The following is a 21,143-nucleotide window of genomic DNA, read 5'->3' as shown; positions in this document are numbered from 1 at the left end:
GAGGAAGCAGCCTCGATCGCCTCGACGGTCGCTCGAGCCCATCGCTAGCGACGTATCGTCATTTCCCTCTAGCTTGACCACCGTCCTCTTCTTTCGTCTGGACCCTCTTTCCACGTCCGTTACACTTCGCTTCGTCGCGAGCCTCTAGTCGTCTCGGTCACAACTATTTATAATGGCAGGCCGCGGAGTGCGTCCTCCTCGGGATCTTCGCCGGAGAACGTTCCTCCTCGAGTGTACGAGCGGTATCACCGGGAGCGTCCGTCTAGCTGTGGTCTCGCGAAATTTCACGGTCACCCGATCGCCGCCGGTCGAGGTATAACGGGACAGTCAACCTTCGGCTCGGCGTTGCGTCGCGCGGCGTTTCAACAAAGTAGTGTTAACTGGGGAGAGTCGTCGCGTCAAACGTCGTCTCGTAGGTGCTAACGAATACCTAGTGCCGTCGAGAGTTTTTCCTCTGGAATTTTTTCCAGACCGGAGAACGGTCCATCGAGATCCCGTTATGTCGAACCGATCGAGATAACAAGGCGGACGACAGTCGTCCCGAGCGACGTCCCGCTTGTTTCCGCATTTCTCCGCGTGTTGACGAGGTATATTGACTTTATACTAATAACTAACAAATCGTCGTCGAGTATCGACGATACTCTCGTTGGAGTGCACGTCTTCGAAGAGGTTTCAATTACTGATCGCGGGATCTGCGAATCCCGATCGAGAGTGTCAGTGATTAAGTGATCACCTAGGTGGATTCGATCACTTGGAGTGGCCGAAGTTATCAATAAGAATAGACCTCATTTTCGTGATTACACACTCCGATTGCGAATTACATTCTGTGTCAACGAAGCTGAGTTATCACAGAGCGTCGACGTAGATACTCGTTAATTGTTACGACCGATTGCGCCGGCTCGAAATAAGATGCGAGCGCGAGTCGGCGCGAGTGATCGGCACACGTGCGCGTACACCTGACGATCCATCACGGACGATCGATTGCCGATCGCCGTCGGATCCGTCGTGCGTCGTGCGTCGCGCGACTATGCAAGTGTTCGTAGCTGACGGTCGCGTCTTCGCGAGAACATATCGCTCATTGTGACGTCGATCGCGAGGCGGTTACGCGATCCCTCACCTACGCGGTGCCGGCTATGCCGGTCACGAAGACGGGAAAAGGAGGAACGCCGGCGTGCTGACCGCGGTCCGCCGCTACGGGAGAGCCGCTTTTTCAATGAGGTAAGCAACAATCGACCTCGTTTCCTGCAGGAAGAGATCGATACAACCCAATCGGCCTTTACTCACGGTATAACTGGCACAAGATTGAGATGCGCAGGAATATATATATAAGTACGACTGCACCGAGATTTGACGCAGCGAGATATATCTCTCGGCTCTCCGTTCACGACCGAGTTATCAGTATGAATGGATAGATAAGCGTATGGAAGATTACGATAAAGCTGGCGAGTTTTATAGGTGCATGAAAGATATAAAATGTATAAGTTGAATCTCCAGCGTCGAGATATAAGTACCGCGTACCGCGAAGGAAACAAAATTAAATAAAAACTTCACATTTTAACATGTCCTTATCCTAGATATGGTTTTTATTTAGAACTAGGTTTTAGTGTTATCTGTTACTTTTAAATGGAATAGTAGATAGAGGAAAAAGAGTAGATAGAGAAAAAAGAGTAGATAGAGGAAAAACGAGGCTACGGCGCTCAACAGCAACGGAGCTGCAAAAATGATTAAAAACCGCCGATCAATATCTGTTCGAATTCCAGTCTGTGTAATAAAGCTGAATTAAATTAAATTAATACAATGTATTGAGACGCAATCGCGTTCTCGAGAGCAATGTATATTAAAAATAATCTAATTATAGACTTTTTGTAACCTACATTAATTCAGACTTCCTCGGTTGTTTTTCTTTGGCGTCACTATTTTTCATCACACACCCGCGTGACTTAATATACGCCACGTATGGATAAACGATAATCCCATTATGGCATTATGGAAAATAGAATTGCGACTTTGCGAGTCTTCGGAAGCCGTAATATGCTCCGACGACATCCCGAATTGTTTCGCGTAAGTCAGTCATGAGAGATCGAGTGTGATGGAACCGCAGAACTTGATCAAGCGAATGTTTCTCCGTCGCTTTGCTGACAGAGAGCACGTTGGGGAAGATCTCTTTCAGATCTGGGGTCGTCCTTTCGTTTAATTTCCGGAGTTTCGTAATTGGATTTATTCGATACGCGAAGATATGGCGGAAGAGGGGGAGGAGAGCAAACAGGAGGCGGAGAGATGCGAAGAGGACGACACGATCGAAGAAGGGTGAGGATAGCGAATATGTTTCATGACGTAATTTACCTTTCATACGTAAGAGTGACACATTCGTTTCGGCGCACAAACTATATCCTAAATTGTACATTACATGCCGGACGAAAAGAAATGGCAAGGAGATCATATTTTGCTACTTGATATAATCCCTTATATCGTGACGAAGATATATCTGTGTTTCCGAGTAGTTTCCGTAGCTATAAATAAACTCTCTCTATAGTCTCTACGGATACGTTTTTATTGGTTTATAGACAGCGGGGAGTCGCGTTCTTCTTCTTTAGACAAACTCCTACCGGAGCGATTCTTTGCCTAAGGTATAACAATAAACGTTCCCTTTAAGTGAAGGTAACGGAGACGAGTGAAAAGAAAATGTAACTAAACCCCGAAAGGGGCTCTCCTCGCGAATTAAAACTTACATCATATTACAAGCAGCAAAACCACGTGAACGCGAAACCGGTTACTGCCCGCCGCATTGATACAGCATCGTTCATTATTTTCATTAACGACGCGATAGCGCGTACGGCACTCGTTGACGAGGCCGGAAAACCACGATGAACTGTTAGCAACTCGATTCACGGCCGCAATATAATTTGCGATTTGCCCAACCGATTTCGATGCCTAGTTAATAAACTCCTGGTAAGACCGAGCGCGCGAGCAGCTCTCGTTCGTAATGCGGTTCGTGAATGGGATTGTAGCTCTCGCTCTCACTGTCATCATAGAAGGACAAACGTGGCAAAACACGAAGGAGACGGAGCCTAGACCGTAATCCGGTCTCGATTGTTTTCGGTCGCGGACGCGCGTTTTGTATTACGCGAGCAAAGTTTTAAGAGTGCAGTCGCCGGGTAAACGTGTATTTTCGTGCACGAGGTACGTGTAACGAGGTACGGTAGTTAAGCCTGAATTAGGCATGCTGGAAAACAATGGGCAATTAAATTGTGCGAGGAGGGAGAGAAAATATTTGCTTAATGCGTCATACTGAAAGATATAGCAACGTTTTGCATAATAGAGGTATCAAGAGGAAAGAAAGATATTTACAATATAATTTTACTTTTTAACCGTAATCGACGATAGTTCTTTTGACAACCTGCAACTAGATTTTTTTTTTCAAAATTTCGAAAGAGTTATTGTTAATGTTGACAAACGCGTTATTAACAGCGATTTTGTTAAATTTTTTTTAAATTCAGATTTTGAAGAAGTTTGCTTAAGAGATTGCTAAATTATGTATATTTCTTAAATTGTAGTTTATAAATTTGCAGTTCATCACTCTCTGTTGCTTATAAGACAAGGATTATCGGCTATAATTCAGCAGCAATGAAATAAAGATCGAGATTTTCCAATGAGCTCGTTACAGCGCTCGTTAAAGTTATTAGAGACCTATAATGAATATGAGACACAGAGACGTCTTTTTTGCTGCGTTCTGTTATTCGTCTTATACGTTTCGTAACGTGAGTTAATTGCGGAAGTGATCTTGAAAAATATCTTAACCCGTTATTAAACGCCGCGCGTCTTACGAAACCGACAGTATTACGCTTTTGTTGGGTCGTTCGTCTTCCACGGAATCGGATATCGCGCATCATAACGCGATGATTAGAAGCTAATTCGCTGGACGTTACGAGTATACAGGTGTATTTCGTTCAGAAATACAAGAATGATACGAGTGACATCAACGACGACGGCTGGCAGCTGGAACTCGTGGGTGATATACTGGTCGGTGATGTACGCTCGTTGCTGGAAAAGTGGCGTACCAGGTGTTATTACGCAGAGATGACATAATTCGCAGTTGCGAATGAGATTAGCGGGAACGGGAGTGCGGGGAGCGACAATCGTGCCACAATTGTTCCCGCAATTGTTTTCTCTCCTTCCTCTCCTCGTGTCAGTCGCGTGCACCAAGGTGGAAATCGCGTGCGGAGAGACCGATCGCGAGGATGGGCGTCTGTTGGCTGTGTTGCTCGATACCGAAACCATCGGAGACCGGCGAGGTGGTCACGATAAGATTCACGTGAGTTCCCGGTCCATGTGGATCCGCGACGTTATTCTCTCACGATCAATCTAGAATAGTCATTTTTCGTTGCGACGGGATTTCGCTTACGTGACTGCGATCGCGCGATTTCCTACGCAAAATCTATGATTCAGAAATTACGCCTTCTTTGTTTTATAAGGTGTTGTTACGTGATCAGGACTTGCTAGCCGTTCCGTTAGGCTCATTATAAATAGAACTTGTTACTTGTTACAAGGCGCTAAAAATCTTCCATTAAACTCCACACCTGAACCTTTAACTTGAAACGTTCTCCGTTGAGAGCCTCTTCAAAGATATTAAATTTCGCTTGTAAAAGGTTACACGATTCGCCTCCTTTAGCTTGGAAGGAAAAAAATGCTGACGACTTATAAGGCCGTGACATTCTGTATAAAGCGATTCTACGCACCGCACGCCACATTTTACGCGGAAATAACGCTTTCAATCATAGATTTCGTTCCAACTTGAAACTCGAATGTTTCTATCTAGACTAGAAGTAGAGAATTTGTTCGAACCGATATGCGAGCCTTACTTTACCCCGCCAATATATAATGAGTATACATTTACACAATCACATACAGATAAGCATAACGCGCCTGAAGAACACTTCGAATTAATAAACAACACTCCACGGATGATCCGGCTACAAATTCCTTTACACTGAGCTGTCGATCCGGTGTGCCGGTCGGTTCTTTAGCGGGAGCGCGTGTCGAAGGTGAGACGGCTAAGAGAATGGCTGTGAGAGAACTTTCCGTCTCGTAGACGTTACGCTCTTCCTCGTTTGCTGACCGTATTCCACCATCTGGGCGTTTCTCGTGTGCATTGTAGGTTGCTCGAGCTGGCCCCGAAGCTAGGACAACGGGTGCGTTTCGCGGAGGGCACGAACTTAAGATGCCGCGAAGACCCTATACCGTCCGGTTCGGAGATAAGGTCAGCAGTTATCTAACTACGGAACTTGCGGAGCGATCTCTCTCTTTTTAGACCAAAGACTCAATTATTTGTACGAAAGTGAACGAAAATTTAAAAAATTTTCAGTCCGATTTTTTTTTTAACAATATCACCGCGCGATTTCAAATTAAAGAATCACACTTTGACACTTTGATGACACCGGATTGTTATCGACCTGACTGTTGCGATGTTTTTAATTTGCAACCTACATCGCACCCCCGCGTCTCCCCGCGGCAGATTCTTTGAGGTCACGTGCCGAACGCGCGAAATCCACCGTGAAATGTGAATACGCAGCGGCGATTCCGGACTGATATTTGAAGACGTCGGAGAGAAAGAGAAGCGTTCGATAGTGGATGTAAATTTTGCTTTGTGATGTTTACTTTATGATAGTTTATTTTATAATGGGAAAGCTATGCGAGTGGAAATGGTACTTGGTTTTCTTTGAAGACGAGAGGGAAAGAGAGAAAGAGAGAGAGAGAGAGAGAGAGAGAGAGATTCAAACTATACCAATAAATCCCCATTAAATTCATATTTTCGAACGAACAAACAAAACGTTACGAAACACGATATTCGTGTTATATATCTCGAATATCCAAATAATACAAACGCCATTAACACCGCTCGATGACTACCGGTCTCGTATAGACCCTCTCTCTCTCTCTCTCTCTCTCTCTCTCTCTCTCTCTCTCTCTCTCTCTCTCTCTCTCTCTCTCTCTATCTCTCTCTCTGTTTTTTTTACTGTATGAACCTCGATTCCTGGCCAATACGCTTTATATTATTGCGCGCATGATCATGACACCTTCGCGAGAGGTGATCCGTCGCGGAGGGCGCATGAGCGGACCCCGACGATGGGGAGGAACGGAGGAGGACGGGGGCGCACACGTACGGCCGCCCGCGTTCTCTCTCACCCCTTTCAACATCGGTCATCGACGAGCCCTGGCTTGCGTTAGTCCGACCGGCAAACTCGCCGCGCCGCGTCGTATCGTGTCGTGTCGTCGTCGCCGTCGCCGTCGCCCAATTTGAGATCGTACCACCATACGTTTGTCTCGCGGGTCGCGAAAACACGCGACTTGTATGAAGAGAGGGCTCGAGAGACCGTTCGGGATGCGCGGACTCCGGAAGGGGCTGCGAGCGAGGAACGAAAAATTCGGAGGGAGAGGACCACGTTGAATTCATCCCTCGCGCAACGAGGCGTTCGGCTCGTGGACGGTGCGTAGGTGCTCCTTATTCGAAAGAAACTGCGCTTCCTGAAAAAAGAAGAGAGAGAGAGAGAGAGAGAAAAGAAAGAGAGCTAGAGAGAGGAGAGAGGGAGAGAAAGGAAGAAAGGAAGAGAGGAAGAGACGAATCTAGAGGATGACGAGAGTGGAGCGGTGCGCGAGCTTTCGTGGAATGTGCTCTATCATTGATCAAGCGTATGGATCGACCGACGACGTGGCGAAGGTCGTTCGGAACACCGAACAGCCTCGGTGAATATTCGTCGACGTGCTCTTAGCATCGAACGATCGTCCGTCCCGAAAGAATTCGTGGAGTTTTGGTCTTCGTTATCGTTGACGTTCGATCGATCGTCGATATTCTCAACGAAGAACGCTTATCATCGACGAGCGCGGAAGCATCTTCAAGACGGCTCCGGCTGACTGGAACATCCCGCGATGGTGACAATGAGAATCGATCGATCTCCGATCACGGAATTATCGGGGCACGATTTCGCCTCGTGCCGCGGCAGTAAGGCTCACGACTTCATCGTATCGGCGACCGCGATTATCACGCGTCACCGTGAAAATAAATTCCGGTGCTGGAAAACTCGATCGATGGTGCCAGTCACTCAAGAGGAGAGAGCCGCGCCGTGAGGGGCGGTAGCGAGGAAAGAAAAGGGGAGATAGAAAGGTAGAGAGAGAGAAACAGAGAGAAAGAGAGAGAGCGTGTATGTGTGTAAGAGAGAGAGAGAGAGAGAGAGAGAGAGTGATTGCGAGAGTGGTTGCGAGGGTGGACAAACGCAGAAAGCGAACAAATGACGGATGAAAGTTCGCCCACGTAGATTAATCACCGAGTCGAGCTTGCCGGGATCATTCTCGCCGAATGTAACGAGATAATTTTCATTGTAATTCACGCGCCGCTGGTTGTCACGCACCTGTCATTTCAACAATTGATATTTCGAGCCGAACACGCGAAGCCGTAAAGCTTCGCTGCGATGCTGGAAAATGACCGAGAGCGATCATTCCGAATTTCGTTCCCACGCAATTTCGAAGCAATCTCGAAATATACGAATGCAGCGAGGAAATATTTCGAGCAACATCGACTGTCAACGAACCAAAAACGAACCAAAATCGACCATACGTTTCTACACACGCGACTCAGGTCGCTTCAAAATAAAGCTCTTCATACGTGAAGAGATCGTGCCGGACTTTGAGAAACAGCTGTAAACTCCAGCCTGTATATTTCTCCTCTCCTTCCCACGTGGCCCGAGTGGTCTCTCGATATTGCTTTTCCATTGTGGTCTGACGTTTGACATCCATTATACAAACAGTTTACGAGTATTTACCTTTGAAAACTCCAGAATTTCAGTGTAACGCTGGCGGCGAAGGTACTTAGAATGGGCTGCAAATCGGCAGCTAAGTCCAAGCCGAAAAAAGAGACGGTCGCATCGTCGTCGTCGTCGTCGTCATCGTCAGCGTTATCATTCTCGAGATATAATCAGACGACCCAGTCGTCGGTCAAGCGGAAGACGATCCAGGAACAGGGAGCGGAACACGGCGGCAAATCCAGCCTCGGGGACGAGGAAGAGAGCGAGGAAAGCAACACGGCCGCTCGTGTCGCGTCCGGGAAGTCATTTTCGTTGAGGGAGAGCAGCGGAACGTCCGGCATTGCGGACGACAGCATCACCAGGTAGCTATCAAGCGACGATGCAGAAGTTGCGCTCGACCTTCAAAAGGTCGCGCACTCCAACGGGGGCGGAAATGAAATCCCAATCTAGCCTCGAGGTGCCCAAGCAGATCAGGTCGGCCTCCTTCGACGAGATACAGTTGCAGACGAGGCAGGACCTTACCTCCTCGTCGTCCTCCACATGTTCCCCGGCGAGATCTCAAGACTCCATACGCGGCAGGAGGGGCTCCTCGACCCTGAAAGTGCCGCAGCTGACCGGTCAACGTTCCAAGAGCTTCGACGCGTATTCCGGCTCGGCCGCGAGCCAGCAACTCCCGGCAGGTGGAATTGAACGACCGGAAACGCCGATCATCCAAGTCTCCGGATGCTACCACTGTGCTTGCGTCGAAGAGTACCGGAGCCTCTGGCTGGCCGAGGATATCGCCAAGGACGAGGCCGACGCCAGCGAGATCGAGACCGATAGCACGGATCAGTCCGAGAACGAGTCGGACCGCGAGGATGAGACAAAGAGAGATGGCAGCCCGGAGATCCGGGTCACCCTGACGTCCGACAATGACCAGGGCGAGTCGTCGCGATACGTCCCACCCGAAGATACGCCTGCCGGGCCGGACTCCGAGGTCAGGCCAGAGTTCCCGGAGAGGCAGCGCAGGCTGTCCAGGCAGGAGGCCCTGACCACCTTCCCCCTGGAGCATCTGCCCGCTCTCGTGTCAGCCGCAACTGCTTCGTCGGAAGCGGACGACGACGACGACGATGAGGAGAACGAGCCCGTCGAGCCGCCGCCCGGGTCCAAGTTCGTCGTGCGTGACATTTTTCTGACCGTGCCGGAGCTGAAGCGGGACCGCGCCGCTTCCGTGGATTCGTGTTTCAATAACAATAAGAACGGCGGCGCAGCCAATGCGGACTCGTTGGCGGTGCCGCAGCAGAGCATCAGGTCGAAGAGCGTCGACATCGTGCTGCCGACGGACGCGAGGACGAGGTACACGGCGCTGCTACCTGGGAAGGAGCCGCGACCTTCGATAGGGTGGGTACGTCTGATTAGATGGAGCTGCGACCCCCTCGGAGTGTTCTTTTGTTCCGAGCACATCGTGCAACGCGATCTTGGATTGCGTTGACGAGCACATTTCTAAGTTGGACATTTTAATTTTGTTGCGCGATTTTTAGCACTTAAACTTTATTTATTGATTGTCAAATTTAGGATGCATAAGCAGTCATCTGTCGCAAATAATATCGCTTGTCATCGTCGTTTGTTTTCTCTTTTTTTTTACTGTATACTTCATTTAAATTAAATTTTAGCTATCGTGTGATGCATGAATTAAACCGTATAAAATTATTTTATATTTAAATTTTTGTAATGATTTTGTGATGAAATTATGCATCTTGAGTATAGTATAGATTTAATCTGGCTGTTAGAAAAGATGGTAGAAGCATCGAATTTTTTGGAATAAAAAATGGGCATAGATACATTAAATTTCTTTCATAAAATGTGAAAATTTATAATCTATATAATATTGATTTGTATGAATGAAAATGACTCGTGATTAAAATCACATTTCTAATTATGTGGATTAAAAATATATTAGATAATTTATATTTCTACCATCTTTTTTATTAATTCTTTGTTTATTATACCTATTTATATTTTTACTTTAAACTTCTTGTACTCTGTATGTATAAAATTATTTTCACTAAAATATACCTTTAGTTAGTTTAGTTTAAAACGAAAAAATCTAAATATTTTTTCTACGTTGCAAGCATTTTCGTGTTTCACGCATATTGCAACACATATGTAAAATAAACACAAAAATATATGGTATATAACGTTATAAATAGAACACTCTATCCTGAATTCTGACGCGACTTATAGATCATCTAAAGTGGGTTTAAAAAAATAAGCAGGGAAAGACTTTTATTATCGCGTTGCTATTTCCGTCTCTTGCCAGTATTTACGATTCTACTTGAAACTCTTGAAAGGGGCATAGCGCATAGCGTTACTTCTCATAAATTATTATTTCGGACATTTCCATAACATTTCCATAAGTTGGAAAAATGTAACACTGAGTATCTCCGAAAAAGCTATGTTTATGTATTAAAAACAAAGACGAAGTAATCTCTCTCTCTCTCTCTGTTATCGCGGAGTATTAAATATTTAAAGGATATCGATCAAAGAGCTATAAGCGGAGTGTCGCACGCACCTTTCGTGCGCCATGATTATTATCATTATTTATTTATTACTACGCATATTAAGATATTCCACATCAAAAAGGCTCGCACCTAAAAAGCTGTGATCGTTAAGTTTTTGTATTCTAATTTCGGATGCGTGTTTTATATACCACGGCAGAGAAAGGTGAACTTCAATTATTCAACACAGCTTAAATTTTTGAGGACATTCTTACTATTTCAAAGATACGACATGATTTCGTGCCCGCGTTTGTGGGTCCTTATAAAAGAAGCACGTGCAAGGGGAATTTTAATTATGTATACGATGATATATGTGCTTTCCATCTCTTCTGTATCATTTCTTATTTCAGTATGATACAGATGAATTTTACATGTAAATACAAAATTACGTTTGGCAGACATTTTATGGCAAATAAATTGTGACATCGTCAGACGTAAAAATTAAACTATTTTTCTTCGCGATAATTTTTTAATTTGACAATAATATATATACATATATATATATATATATATATATATATATATATAAAACAGTTAAAATAGATATTTTAACTGTTATATATAATAGTTAATGGGAATTAATTAAGTCGAAAGAAGTTTTATGAGCGTTTGATGCGATGATTTTAGAGGGAGAGAGGATAGTAGAGAAGATAGCAGAGAAGGGGGTGGCTCGAGTGGTCATCGTGAACCTCGGTCGACTCCAGATTGGGGTCCAAATGCGATTAATGGGGAACATCTTTGGGTACCAACCGCTACGTCCGGTGACTTCTGTTACGTCAATGACTGTTCCGTAAGTCTGAAAGATAATGCGGAGAGAATAAAAGGATGCTTTTAAGAACAAGAGACGCATCAGAGATTTTGATCAATCGGATCATTATATGTGCCTTTTCTTCCTTCTCCCTTTCAGAAACACGGACCCCGGTTGAAGTGTCCGGCTTGTCGCGTAGTGGCTCACGCCTGCTGCGTCGGAAATTTAGAGTTCGCCTGCAAGTCGAGTTTTCGCGATGTAGGGGTGCGTCAGTATCGCGAGCAAACGACAACCCATCATCACTGGGTCCATCGACGATCGCAGAAAGGCAAGTGCGCCAACTGCGGCAAGTCGTTCCAATCAAAGCTCAGCTTTAGCTCCAGGGAGATCGTGGCGGTGAGCTGCAGCTGGTGCAAGGCCGCTTACCACAACAGGGAGACGTGCTTCAACGTACAGAAAATAGGCGAGATGTGCGAATTGGGCACTCACGCATCGATTGTAGTACCGCCGTCGTGGATCATCAAACTCCCTCGTAAAGGTAGCTTCAAGAGTAGCCTGAGAAGATCACCCAGAAGGAAGAAATCCGGCGATGGCTCGTCTTACCGCCGGAAAAACAAAGAAAAGGAGAAGGAGGAGAAGGAGAAAGAAAAGGGAAAGGAAAAGGATCAGGGAGAGTTGTGGATCGTTAAGCCCATACCCTCGGCTACCGTAAAGCCGGTGTTGGTTTTTATAAATCCAAAGTCCGGCGGTAATCAGGGAGCGAAATTGCTGCAAAAGTTTCAGTGGCTGCTCAATCCAAGACAGGTTTTCGATCTGACGCAGGGTGGTCCAAGAATGGGGTGAGTAAAAATACATCTCAACGACTGGCAAGGATGACGCACGATACAGGGAGAAAGAAAAGACTGAATCAACATAATCAAATCAAGTTAACTAAACAAAAATATTGATCTTGCAGATTGGAACTCTTCAAGAAGGTCCCTAATTTGCGCGTATTGGCCTGCGGCGGTGACGGTACGGTCGGTTGGGTCCTATCGATTCTGGATCAAATCGGTGCTTATCCAGCGCCAGCGGTCGGGGTACTTCCTCTGGGCACCGGAAACGATCTAGCGAGAGCGTTGGGATGGGGCGGCGGTTACAAGGACGAGCCAATCGGCAAGATCTTAACGAGCATAAGTGACAGCGAGACCACCCTGTTGGACAGATGGCAATTGCAAGTCGAGAGGAACCTCGATGCCAAGAACGACGACGATGGTGGCAAGGGCAAGGAAAGCCTGCCGCTCAATGTTGTTAACAATTACTTCTCCCTCGGTGTAGACGCTCACATCGCCCTCGAGTTTCACGAAGCACGAGGTGAGATCCAACTCCAAATTTTTATTCGCACTACCGATTATATTATTATGCCAAAAGTATCAAGTCAATATATAGCAGTTGTCCTAGTTCGGACAGGAAATCGATCGCATGGCCGATCAAGGTTCCGCTCTGTGATTTCGGTGAGGTCAAAACGCGATCTCGAGAGCTCTGACCTCATTTCCTCTTCTTTTGTTTGCCTCGTAATTAAGTCAGACCTTTCTTGTACCTCGTATAAAATATACCGTTACATTTGTAGTGTCAAATTATACTCACTTTGAGTAATTTTAAACCATTCCTATAGATCGCTACTGCGTCTACTCAATATGTCATTAATTTAACTAAAACAATGTTAATTTTACTAAATCAATGGAGTTAATTAATACTGTTTTATGTTAAAATAAATTTCGACACACGGTAGTTAAAAATAACAAAATGTTATTTAACTCAAGGTATTTGAATTTTATCCTTTAACATTTAACGGTATATATGTAAAAAAGGATTTTTTGTCTGATAAACCCTCTACGATTTATTGTAGAGGCTCACCCGGAGAAGTTTAACTCCAGAATGAGGAACAAATTGTTCTACGGACAGATGGGCTGCAAGGACTTGCTGCTCACAAAGTGGAAGGACCTCTCGGATTTCGTGACGTTGGAATGCGACGGTCAGGACATGACGCCGAAATTGAAAGAGCACCGAGTCCACGCTATACTGTTCTTGAATATTGCCTCTTACGGTGGCGGAACACATCCATGGAGCGCGGGAAGTGGCACTAGAGAACCCGCTATGGACGATGGCTTAATCGAGGTAGTCGGTCTGACCACCTACCAGCTACCTCTTCTGCAAGCACGTGGACACGGTACCTGCATAGTGCAATGCAGCAAAGCCAAACTGGTCACGACGAAGACTATACCGATGCAGGCAAGCGTGATTTTTGTGTCGCACCTTAAATAGTCGCTGTTTCAACAATTCGTGCATAAGATATCGTCTAGAATGATCTTGTTCCGCATTTCTTTTTCTACCTTTGATCACGCAAGTCGTTTTCTTTAACAATATGATTCTTGAACATTAAGAAAGCCGTCTTCTTTTTGTAAAATATAATAGATTTTAATTGTTGAATATTAATCATATATTTGTGGATAAGGAGAAATTTTAGTATAATATAATATTTATCCTTGAAATTTTGTCATTCTCTGTTCCGATAATATTATCATTCTCTATTTAATCTATTTTTTTCTGTAATGTTATAGGTCGACGGCGAAGCTTGTCGTTTGTTACCATCTATTATAACTTTAAGTATGTTAAACAAGGCAACGATGTTAGCGAAAAGAAGGTACGCGGGAAAGTCGCACCAGCACATAGCGAGATTAGACAGGCTGAAGCTACCTGTGATGAGAATAAAGATGTCAGATTACGAGGCGTACCATCACAACAAAGAGAGGTTGAAGCAAGTGGCAGAGTCGTGGCTCGCGGAACCGCTCGATCTCGATGCTACGACTGATCTGGAGAGCCTGAGGAAACTCTTGACAAAAGATTACAATTTGGACTCGTGCTGTTTCCTTGACTGTGAGTGCAAATATTATCCGCAATTCGGTGCGATCCTCTGTGTGTGAAGAATACACAAAATGTGATTTCTGTTACTTAGCGTGCACCGCGGAAAGATTCTTCAGGATCGATCGTGGCCAAGAGCAGCTGCATTACGTGACGGATGTCGCCGACATAGATGCCGTATATATCCTCGACGAAGACGCCGTGCAGCAGCAGTCCGACGGCCGAGCGGGACCAAGCCAGATTGTCGCGAGTCAGGAAGACGAAACCGCGCAGATCCGCTTGTCAAGGTACTTACGCGAGGTATTTTCATGCAGACCCAGCATCTAGATTTTTTTTTTCCTTCGAAACGCATGATATGATATATGATATAGCGACGAACGTCTAAAGGAGATGCCAGCCGTGACAGAGAAGACGAATCGATCGAACGAAGATACGCGGGGGCAGGAACACCCGTCCGTCGCCGGGAAGATCAGGCTTTCCAGACAGCCAGAGAGCGTTTCCTTCGATAAAGAATCCGAAGGTCAGAACGGCGTCAGACCGAAGAATCCGGCGAGTCGAAACTCCCTGGACGTGCCGCCGAGCGAGAACAGAAACGGCGAGTCGTACCCTCATATAAGACGCGAGTCCCTGAAGCAGAACTCTCACGTCGCAATCGCTCGTGCCGAACAGTCGCAGCACCAGGACCGATCTCTCGCTTTTATCAGGTAAGGTTCTCAGAGTCTCTTACGGCGTTACTTCGGACGTGCCGTTAATTATCAAGAAGGGTGTCTATGCGACGTTAGGAGACAGGCAACTTTAAATGAAGATCACTGGCGGCTTTCAAAGCGGGTAACGTAGACCTTTATTCCACACGAGTGCCTTTTAGGCGGTGTAAAAGGTACCGCGACGACATATTATGGATTATTCTAAAGAAAAACTCAACACGAGCCGATACGTTACGTAAACCCTCATTCGACCGTGCGCTTCAATTATCTTTGCTCGGATAATAATTATTCCCTGTCCCGCGAACGTTGCAGAAGTAGTTTGCGTGCGGAGGGAGGAGAGACTGCCCTAATCTGGATTCCTCCGGTTTCTATTTTGCAGCCCCCGCGACAGACTCTTCGGCCTGAACTCGGGAGTTCACGGATTCGCTACTGAATTACTCGAGAAGAGCTGCGATGAGATACTGAGAGCGGCGAAGATCGGCGATCTGCCGACCTTAAAGCAGCTTCATCAAAAGGGGTACTCGCTTCTGTCGATCGACGAGACTGGTCAAACGGCGCTACATCTGGCATCGAGGCACGGTCACAAGGATATTGTCAGATATCTTATTGCCTGCGCCCCACCGACAATTTTAAACATGATCGATAATGATAAGTAAGTTATCGACGATTAAAATTCACGATAAAATTGAAAACTTAATCTGAATATATTAATCGCTGAAATTTCTCCAGTCTTTCTCGTTACTTAATTTCTTTTTATTCTCGCTGCATTCTATTCGTCTTGATTACGAGAGTGAAAAGTAATCTATTTCCATTTCAGAGGGCAAACCGCTTTGCATAAAGCTGCCCAGAATAAACGTCGTTCCATTTGCTGTATGCTCGTAGCCGGTGGCGCGTCTTTGATGATGAAGGACCGGCATGGTAACACGCCGCATCAGCTCGCGCTGATCGCGGAGGATCACGATCTAGCTGCGTATCTGCAAAGTAAGTAATCTTTCCGATCGTAGACTTAATCCTCTCGATTCGTCAAGGTAAACTCTTTCAAGACAGTTTCTCATCAATGAAATCTCGTCTCTCTAGAGCGTTAAACATATTTGACTCTAGGTGCACCTATCTAAGTATATACGAATTGTAATTATGTGTGTCACCAGGTCAAGAGCACTTTCAATTAGCGACGGACGAGATGGAGAGCGATCTCTGACCTTCAGCGTTGATCGCCACGGCCTGAACCGCCCTGAACGACTGTGACGTAAGAGCCGCTGTTGTCGACGTTCCGACGACGCTTTTTTGCGGCATTTTTTTCGTAACGTAAATCGCTACGTGATAATCTGATATCCTTCGTCTGTTTAACGTCGACGATTACGTGTTTGCCAAATGCTGACGTATTTTTCTTGTCGATACTTCGAAAATCACTCTCTAGGACACAATTATCACATAATTTATCTACACATACATACACAGGACACACACACGTACACGCGCATACATATAATACGTAACTATGTAGTTGTTTCTAATCGATAATAAGTCCTTATTTTTCTCATTCGTAAACTTGCCCGAGGCTTGTAGCTTTACTTACATTCACGTACTCGGCAAGTGGACCATAATCGGTCAGGGAGCACCTAAAATTGTTCCTAAGAACGAGCAAAAATTTATTTTTCGTACGACATTTAACGTCTCTCCGGTCCGAAATGAGACAGTCAGTTTTGTATATATATATAATATATATATGTGTATAAATACACCCACATTATATATTTGCGAAAGATTCTATCAACATTACAATCTCGTGCAAAATAAACAGACAAAATGGGCCGGCCATCATATTTGCGCGATTAAAGAGAACGGACGACTGTTTTTGTGGAGCTCAGTCCGGTGATGAAACGTTAAAGCTGTGCCAACTGACTGAGTCATGAAGGAACATTAACGATAATGCCAAACGGAGATTGACTGTCTCATGTTGGAGCATGTGCAAAAGTATATATGTATATATATATATATATATATATACGAAACGTTCATAGTCTCCACTCGAAATGGGTGCTACAAGCGAATCGATAATCTGTTAGTTTTAATCCAGGGAGAATAGAGGATAATTTTAGTGGGAGAACCACGATGAGAACGGAGATACATTCTATAAATACCAAAATGTAAAAAGGGATCAACGTACGAACACCAATTAGTAGTTAGACGCAGTCTATCAATATTATCGTACTATTGCTATTACTATTATACTGTTACTACAATTATTTTTCTGTCGGATTGATATGTATAAGATCTATGTACATATACGTGTAGAGTTTTTGAGGCGCTCATCGCTCGGATTTGCGCGTATACTATAACTAAAGAAAGGACGCCGCTCACAAGTCAATACCGATCGTGCACGCAACGATTTCTTTCTTTCGCGCGTCTTAATCGAGCCCGTTTACTTATCGATACTTCTGTGATCCCCTAGAGAAACCCAATTTATATTCTACTTTGAACGTGTGTGGGTGTGACGATTTCGTACGCGGCGGGGCGAGTACGTCCTCTGTTTTTATCTCTTTCCCTCATTATCAGATATCATTCGTATACTGATGCTCAATAGTTCGTATTCGCTTCGTTCGTTGTAAAATGGAGAAATAATTCGGGAGCGAGGGGTCTATCGAATGTGATCGAACGACCGAGTTATCCGTAGATTTTAAATGCTAATATGTGAGAGAGAAATGTGTGAAAAGAAAATGATAATTGTTGCGAAAGTATTCAGCTTCTTTTAACACGCGAGAGGTGACTTTTGAGAATATTTTGTTTCAATTTTTTTTTTAAATTATTCCTCATCTCAAAATGGAAAATATGTACGGTGTATCGAGACTATTGAGTGTTAGTATCGCAGGAGTCGCGCACTCCTTTAAATCTTGCACATGAGCGATTTTCTAATTGTCCTTATCTCGCTAAGAAAATCGTCATGTTAACTCAAGTGAAATCTTGATACCACGTTTTTAGCGTGTAAAAGAGGAAAGAATTGCCGCTGTTTTATTGGCCGTTAAGTTATAAGTTAAGTTAAGTTTCACGCGAGAATGTAGATAACTTACGAAACTTTTGTGTTCGACCACGACTTAAGAAGACGGTGAGCTATTGTAACAGCGGGCGGGTTTTACTTCTTATATGGTTTCGTTAGGCCGCGATTTGTAACGGTGTAAATTACGAACATCGGTCTTTCATCGATTTTCTCTTGAGAAAAATCGACTACGCGCTCGCGGTGGAGGAGGGGCGCGATGTCTAGAACGTCCTCGCTTATCTTTACTGCTCTTTTGGAGTATTTAAGAAGAAATGCCTTTCGCGATCCGTACCTGTTGTACCATTGTATCGATAAAAAGAGAGAATTTAAAACGAGAGATTAACTTAAATAAACTTGAAAGGATCGTTGTAGAATCGTTGTAGGGATCGTTTTAGGACCGTGTAAAAGTACGTAGGGCGCACGTTATCGGGCATATATACGCGTGTAATGTACATTCGAGAACGGAGAATGCGAGTAGCGTTAGTTTTAGTGCCCGATAACGCGAACCGGCATTGGAACCGGTGCGGTCTCGCGAGGTTCCAACTCTCCAATTGTCGAAGTCCTGGCAGAAAAATGGGATGTGCATTTTCCATTAGACGATTGTGTCTATTCGTTGCCGCGAACGAGCGTGGAAATCGTTCTCGCGGCAATCCGAAGTTTTCTTACTCGTCTTTGCGATCGTGCCGGTTTCAATTCTCGGATTAGTATTAGGCTCGAGATTAAAAAAAAAACACACAAAAAAGAAAGAAAAGGAGGGAAATTAATTGGGATTTCCCGGATATATAGCGACGCCTTTATATAGCGTCGGTGAGAGCGCTGGCTCGGCTCGCAAATCTCGATTTAAGTTTTTAGAGCAATAAATTGACGACAATCACGATATTTCGGCATAAGCCAGCGCTCGGGCCGCGACTGACCTTCTCTCCCGTCCGTTCCCTCTCCTTGTTCCGTTTCGCCGTTTTGAAATTCGAGATTGTCTCGTCTGAACAACGAGACTCCGTGCGCACGTTCCATTTTATCGGTAGACGCGCGAGCACGTGCAAATACGTTTACACGTGACGGATGTCGGATATACACACAAGCGACTTCGAAGATCACGATCTAAGAAGAGTCGCACCACTTAATCACGTGATTATCAAATAACAAGCATAAACTATTTGGAAGAAAAAGAAATTAAAAATAATATTTCAAATATAGATAATATAAAAGAATTTCTAAATATCATATATAAAACATTAAGATTAGTTAAAATATATATAAATATCTTCTTTTCTCTTTCTTCTTCTGTCTGTATCTCTCGCTTTCTATTTCGCTTTTTACAATTTTCCAAGTTTTCTGTCGCCCTAATAATACTTCCATAACTTCTTAAACAATACACAAATTTTAATAAATTTTCAAATCAATTAGTTAGAACGATTCCTTCGTCGCTGGTGCGCATATCCAAGTTAACGTGATTTCTTAGTAAGAAAATTCTGTTGGTGTGCACGGAGTCCAGATCCTTGACGTTCCATTTCTCTCTGTTTCCCTTTTAAAATTTATGAGTCGAGTAGAAAATCTATAATCGATATCGTAATAGAATCTTGTTATTCCGTGTTCGTAATTTTAAAGTTCGTTGTACTTGATTGCACTGGACGACAGAGCGTCTCGAGTGAGCCTTACTTCCATTAAACTTCTCTTTCCTATCGTAGAAAATAAGTTTCGACTATAGATGTACAAATGCATTTACATTCAGTAAGTAAATTTCCTTCGGTCCAAAATCGATTCTCGCGTGAGAATAACAATGAACGGATATTTCTGCCTCGGGTTCCAATATACAAATTACAATACCTCGAAGCTCTCGGTACGAACGAACTTCAATGTCGTCCAGTTATATTGAAAAATGTTACGAAATATTAAATAGTACATAGATTCGAATTCTACGGAATTTCCTAACTATTCTAGAGATTATACTCATCGAAATGAATTCTGTCCATTCGCCTGTCAGTTCTTCCGAACGTGTGTCTCCACAGATATTTTCGAGAGAAACAGTTTCGGTTCACCAATATATTTCCAGCCCCGTAATGATACAACCGTAGCTTTTATTTTCTACAAGAATGTAGGAACTGAACTTTACAGTTTTCATGTGAACACATCGATACATTTCTCAATACGCGACACGCGCGTATTACGCGGCGCGGGGGAACGTCGTGTGCTTGTATATATAAATTTCTAAGTCTCGTGGGAAAGGCTTGGGCGGACCAACCAATGACCATTTAATTTTATTAAAATGAAAGATATCGCTGTATTATCTGTAATTTTAAATCTATTGAACGAAACGACTCACGCTACCGGACCGTTCTTGAGACGTTCCACGAGAAACGGCGGAACGTAAGGAAGGAACGACTCCAAACTCCGGTAGAAGAATTTTCGCGTACGAAACTTGATTGCCGTTAGGGATGATACGTCCCGCGTAACATTACCTCCCGAAAAATTTCCGACATATCTCTATGTATTTTTAATAATAATAAGCGTATTGTTCAATTCACACGTATGTATTGACATGCGGTATATATACTTCCTCCCCCCTTCGCCCTCGTCTCTTTATTCGATCGAGCCAAATTATACATGCAAAGTTTATTGATCTCAATTATATTTGACGAACAACTGAATAAACAGTTTAAAATGCCTTAGGACTACAGATTAGAAACCCATGTTTCTTGTCGAGATTAAATAAATATAAATAAATATCTTTTATTTAAATAAATAAATATAAATAAATATCCTTTATAGTACCCAGTATGTGAAAATATTTGCTTTTGTTAGAGATCTGGTTTAACGTCTGGTAACGCCTATTTGCAAATCATCCCGTATCTTCATCTTCATCGGGGATTATTACGAAAGCTATTTATTTACGAGCTTTATTGATCTAAATTATATTTGACAAATAAACATATCTGACGACCAAATAAATAAAAAGTTTAAACTCACCTCACAGGATTGTACAGAGTGAGAGTCTACGTTTTTCAGCAAGATTAAATGTGAATACAAATGCATATCTTTTAATAGCTAGCATTTAACAATAATTATTCATATCTTCATCTTCATCGGTTTAATTGGGAACGATTACGAAAGCTACTTATCGCAGATACAGGATGACGCCACGGCGTAACCATGCGTCGCATTCTTCTCGCGGGCACGTGATCGGTAACGAACAAATTAGAGCCTCCCGTTGAACACTTGTATAAACCGGTATGCTCAGATAATCTTGCCGATACGTATCCTCGAGAGCGGAAAGATTGTCGTCGCCGGATTTATCGTCCGAGTATTCCTCCGGCATAAACGCCACTTGGCATGTCGGGGCGACCGCGACCGCTGCTGAATTTGCGTCCAGATCCTTCAAGACACCTTCTTCGATCGAGGCTCCTGTAAGAAAAGCGTTGCGTAGACCGT

At 44.1% G+C, this 21,143-nt stretch overlaps 2 protein-coding genes and 1 long non-coding RNA gene across 5 annotated transcripts in view; 2 read left to right on the top strand and 1 right to left on the bottom strand.

The window, feature by feature from the left end:
- Nucleotides 1-27: 27 nt before the first annotated feature.
- LOC139772212 (uncharacterized) lies at nt 28-5,257 on the top strand. The gene is made up of 3 exons (XR_011718078.1): nt 28-1,218; nt 4,909-5,042; nt 5,156-5,257. It is a non-coding gene; the product is annotated as an uncharacterized lncRNA (long non-coding RNA).
- Nucleotides 5,258-5,812: 555 nt separating this feature from the next.
- Nucleotides 5,813-20,238, top strand: Rdga (retinal degeneration A). Of its 3 annotated transcripts, XM_071705669.1 has the most exons (11): nt 5,903-9,176; nt 10,961-11,123; nt 11,241-11,920; nt 12,037-12,431; nt 12,967-13,349; nt 13,679-13,994; nt 14,074-14,266; nt 14,351-14,683; nt 15,063-15,335; nt 15,501-15,664; nt 15,832-20,238. In XM_071705669.1, the coding sequence occupies exons 1-11, from the start codon at nt 8,176-8,178 to the stop codon at nt 15,879-15,881; spliced, it is 3,951 nt and encodes a 1,316-aa protein (XP_071561770.1). In that variant the 5' UTR covers nt 5,903-8,175; the 3' UTR covers nt 15,882-20,238. The 3 variants fall into 3 exon arrangements, with proteins under 3 accessions (XP_071561772.1, XP_071561771.1, XP_071561770.1); XM_071705670.1 differs by lacking the exon at nt 14,351-14,683 and having other exon boundaries at nt 5,817-9,176; XM_071705671.1 differs by lacking the exons at nt 15,063-15,335; nt 15,501-15,664; nt 15,832-20,238 and having other exon boundaries at nt 5,813-9,176; nt 14,074-14,279; nt 14,351-14,618.
- Nucleotides 19,773-21,143, bottom strand: part of Btv (dynein cytoplasmic heavy chain beethoven) — a 21,036-nt gene continuing 19,665 nt past the window's right edge. The window contains exon 46 of the mRNA XM_071705720.1: nt 19,773-21,116. Within this exon, the coding sequence (XP_071561821.1) occupies nt 20,830-21,116 (287 nt within the window). The 3' untranslated portion in view covers nt 19,773-20,829. The remainder of the gene's footprint in view (nt 21,117-21,143) is intronic.

Source organism: Temnothorax nylanderi, unplaced genomic scaffold (assembly GCF_030848795.1).
Source record: "Temnothorax nylanderi isolate EJ_2023f unplaced genomic scaffold, tnyl_v1.0 TNYL_tig0047_pilon, whole genome shotgun sequence".
Classification (NCBI taxonomy): domain Eukaryota; kingdom Metazoa; phylum Arthropoda; class Insecta; order Hymenoptera; family Formicidae; genus Temnothorax; species Temnothorax nylanderi.
The sequence above is the reverse complement of the archived record's forward strand: the minus strand, read 5'-3'. Positions and strand labels throughout refer to the sequence as shown.

Excerpts from the sequence above, each read along its gene's own strand:
- Rdga (XM_071705669.1), top strand. The coding sequence starts at position 8,176 with ATGCAGAAGTTGCGCTCGACCTTCAAAAGGTCGCGCACTCCAACGGGG. Across the intron at positions 13,995-14,073 it reads CTCGTGCTGTTTCCTTGACT|CGTGCACCGCGGAAAGATTC; the intron begins GTGAGTGCAAAT and ends TCTGTTACTTAG. Across the intron at positions 14,267-14,350 it reads GCGCAGATCCGCTTGTCAAG|CGACGAACGTCTAAAGGAGA; the intron begins GTACTTACGCGA and ends TATATGATATAG.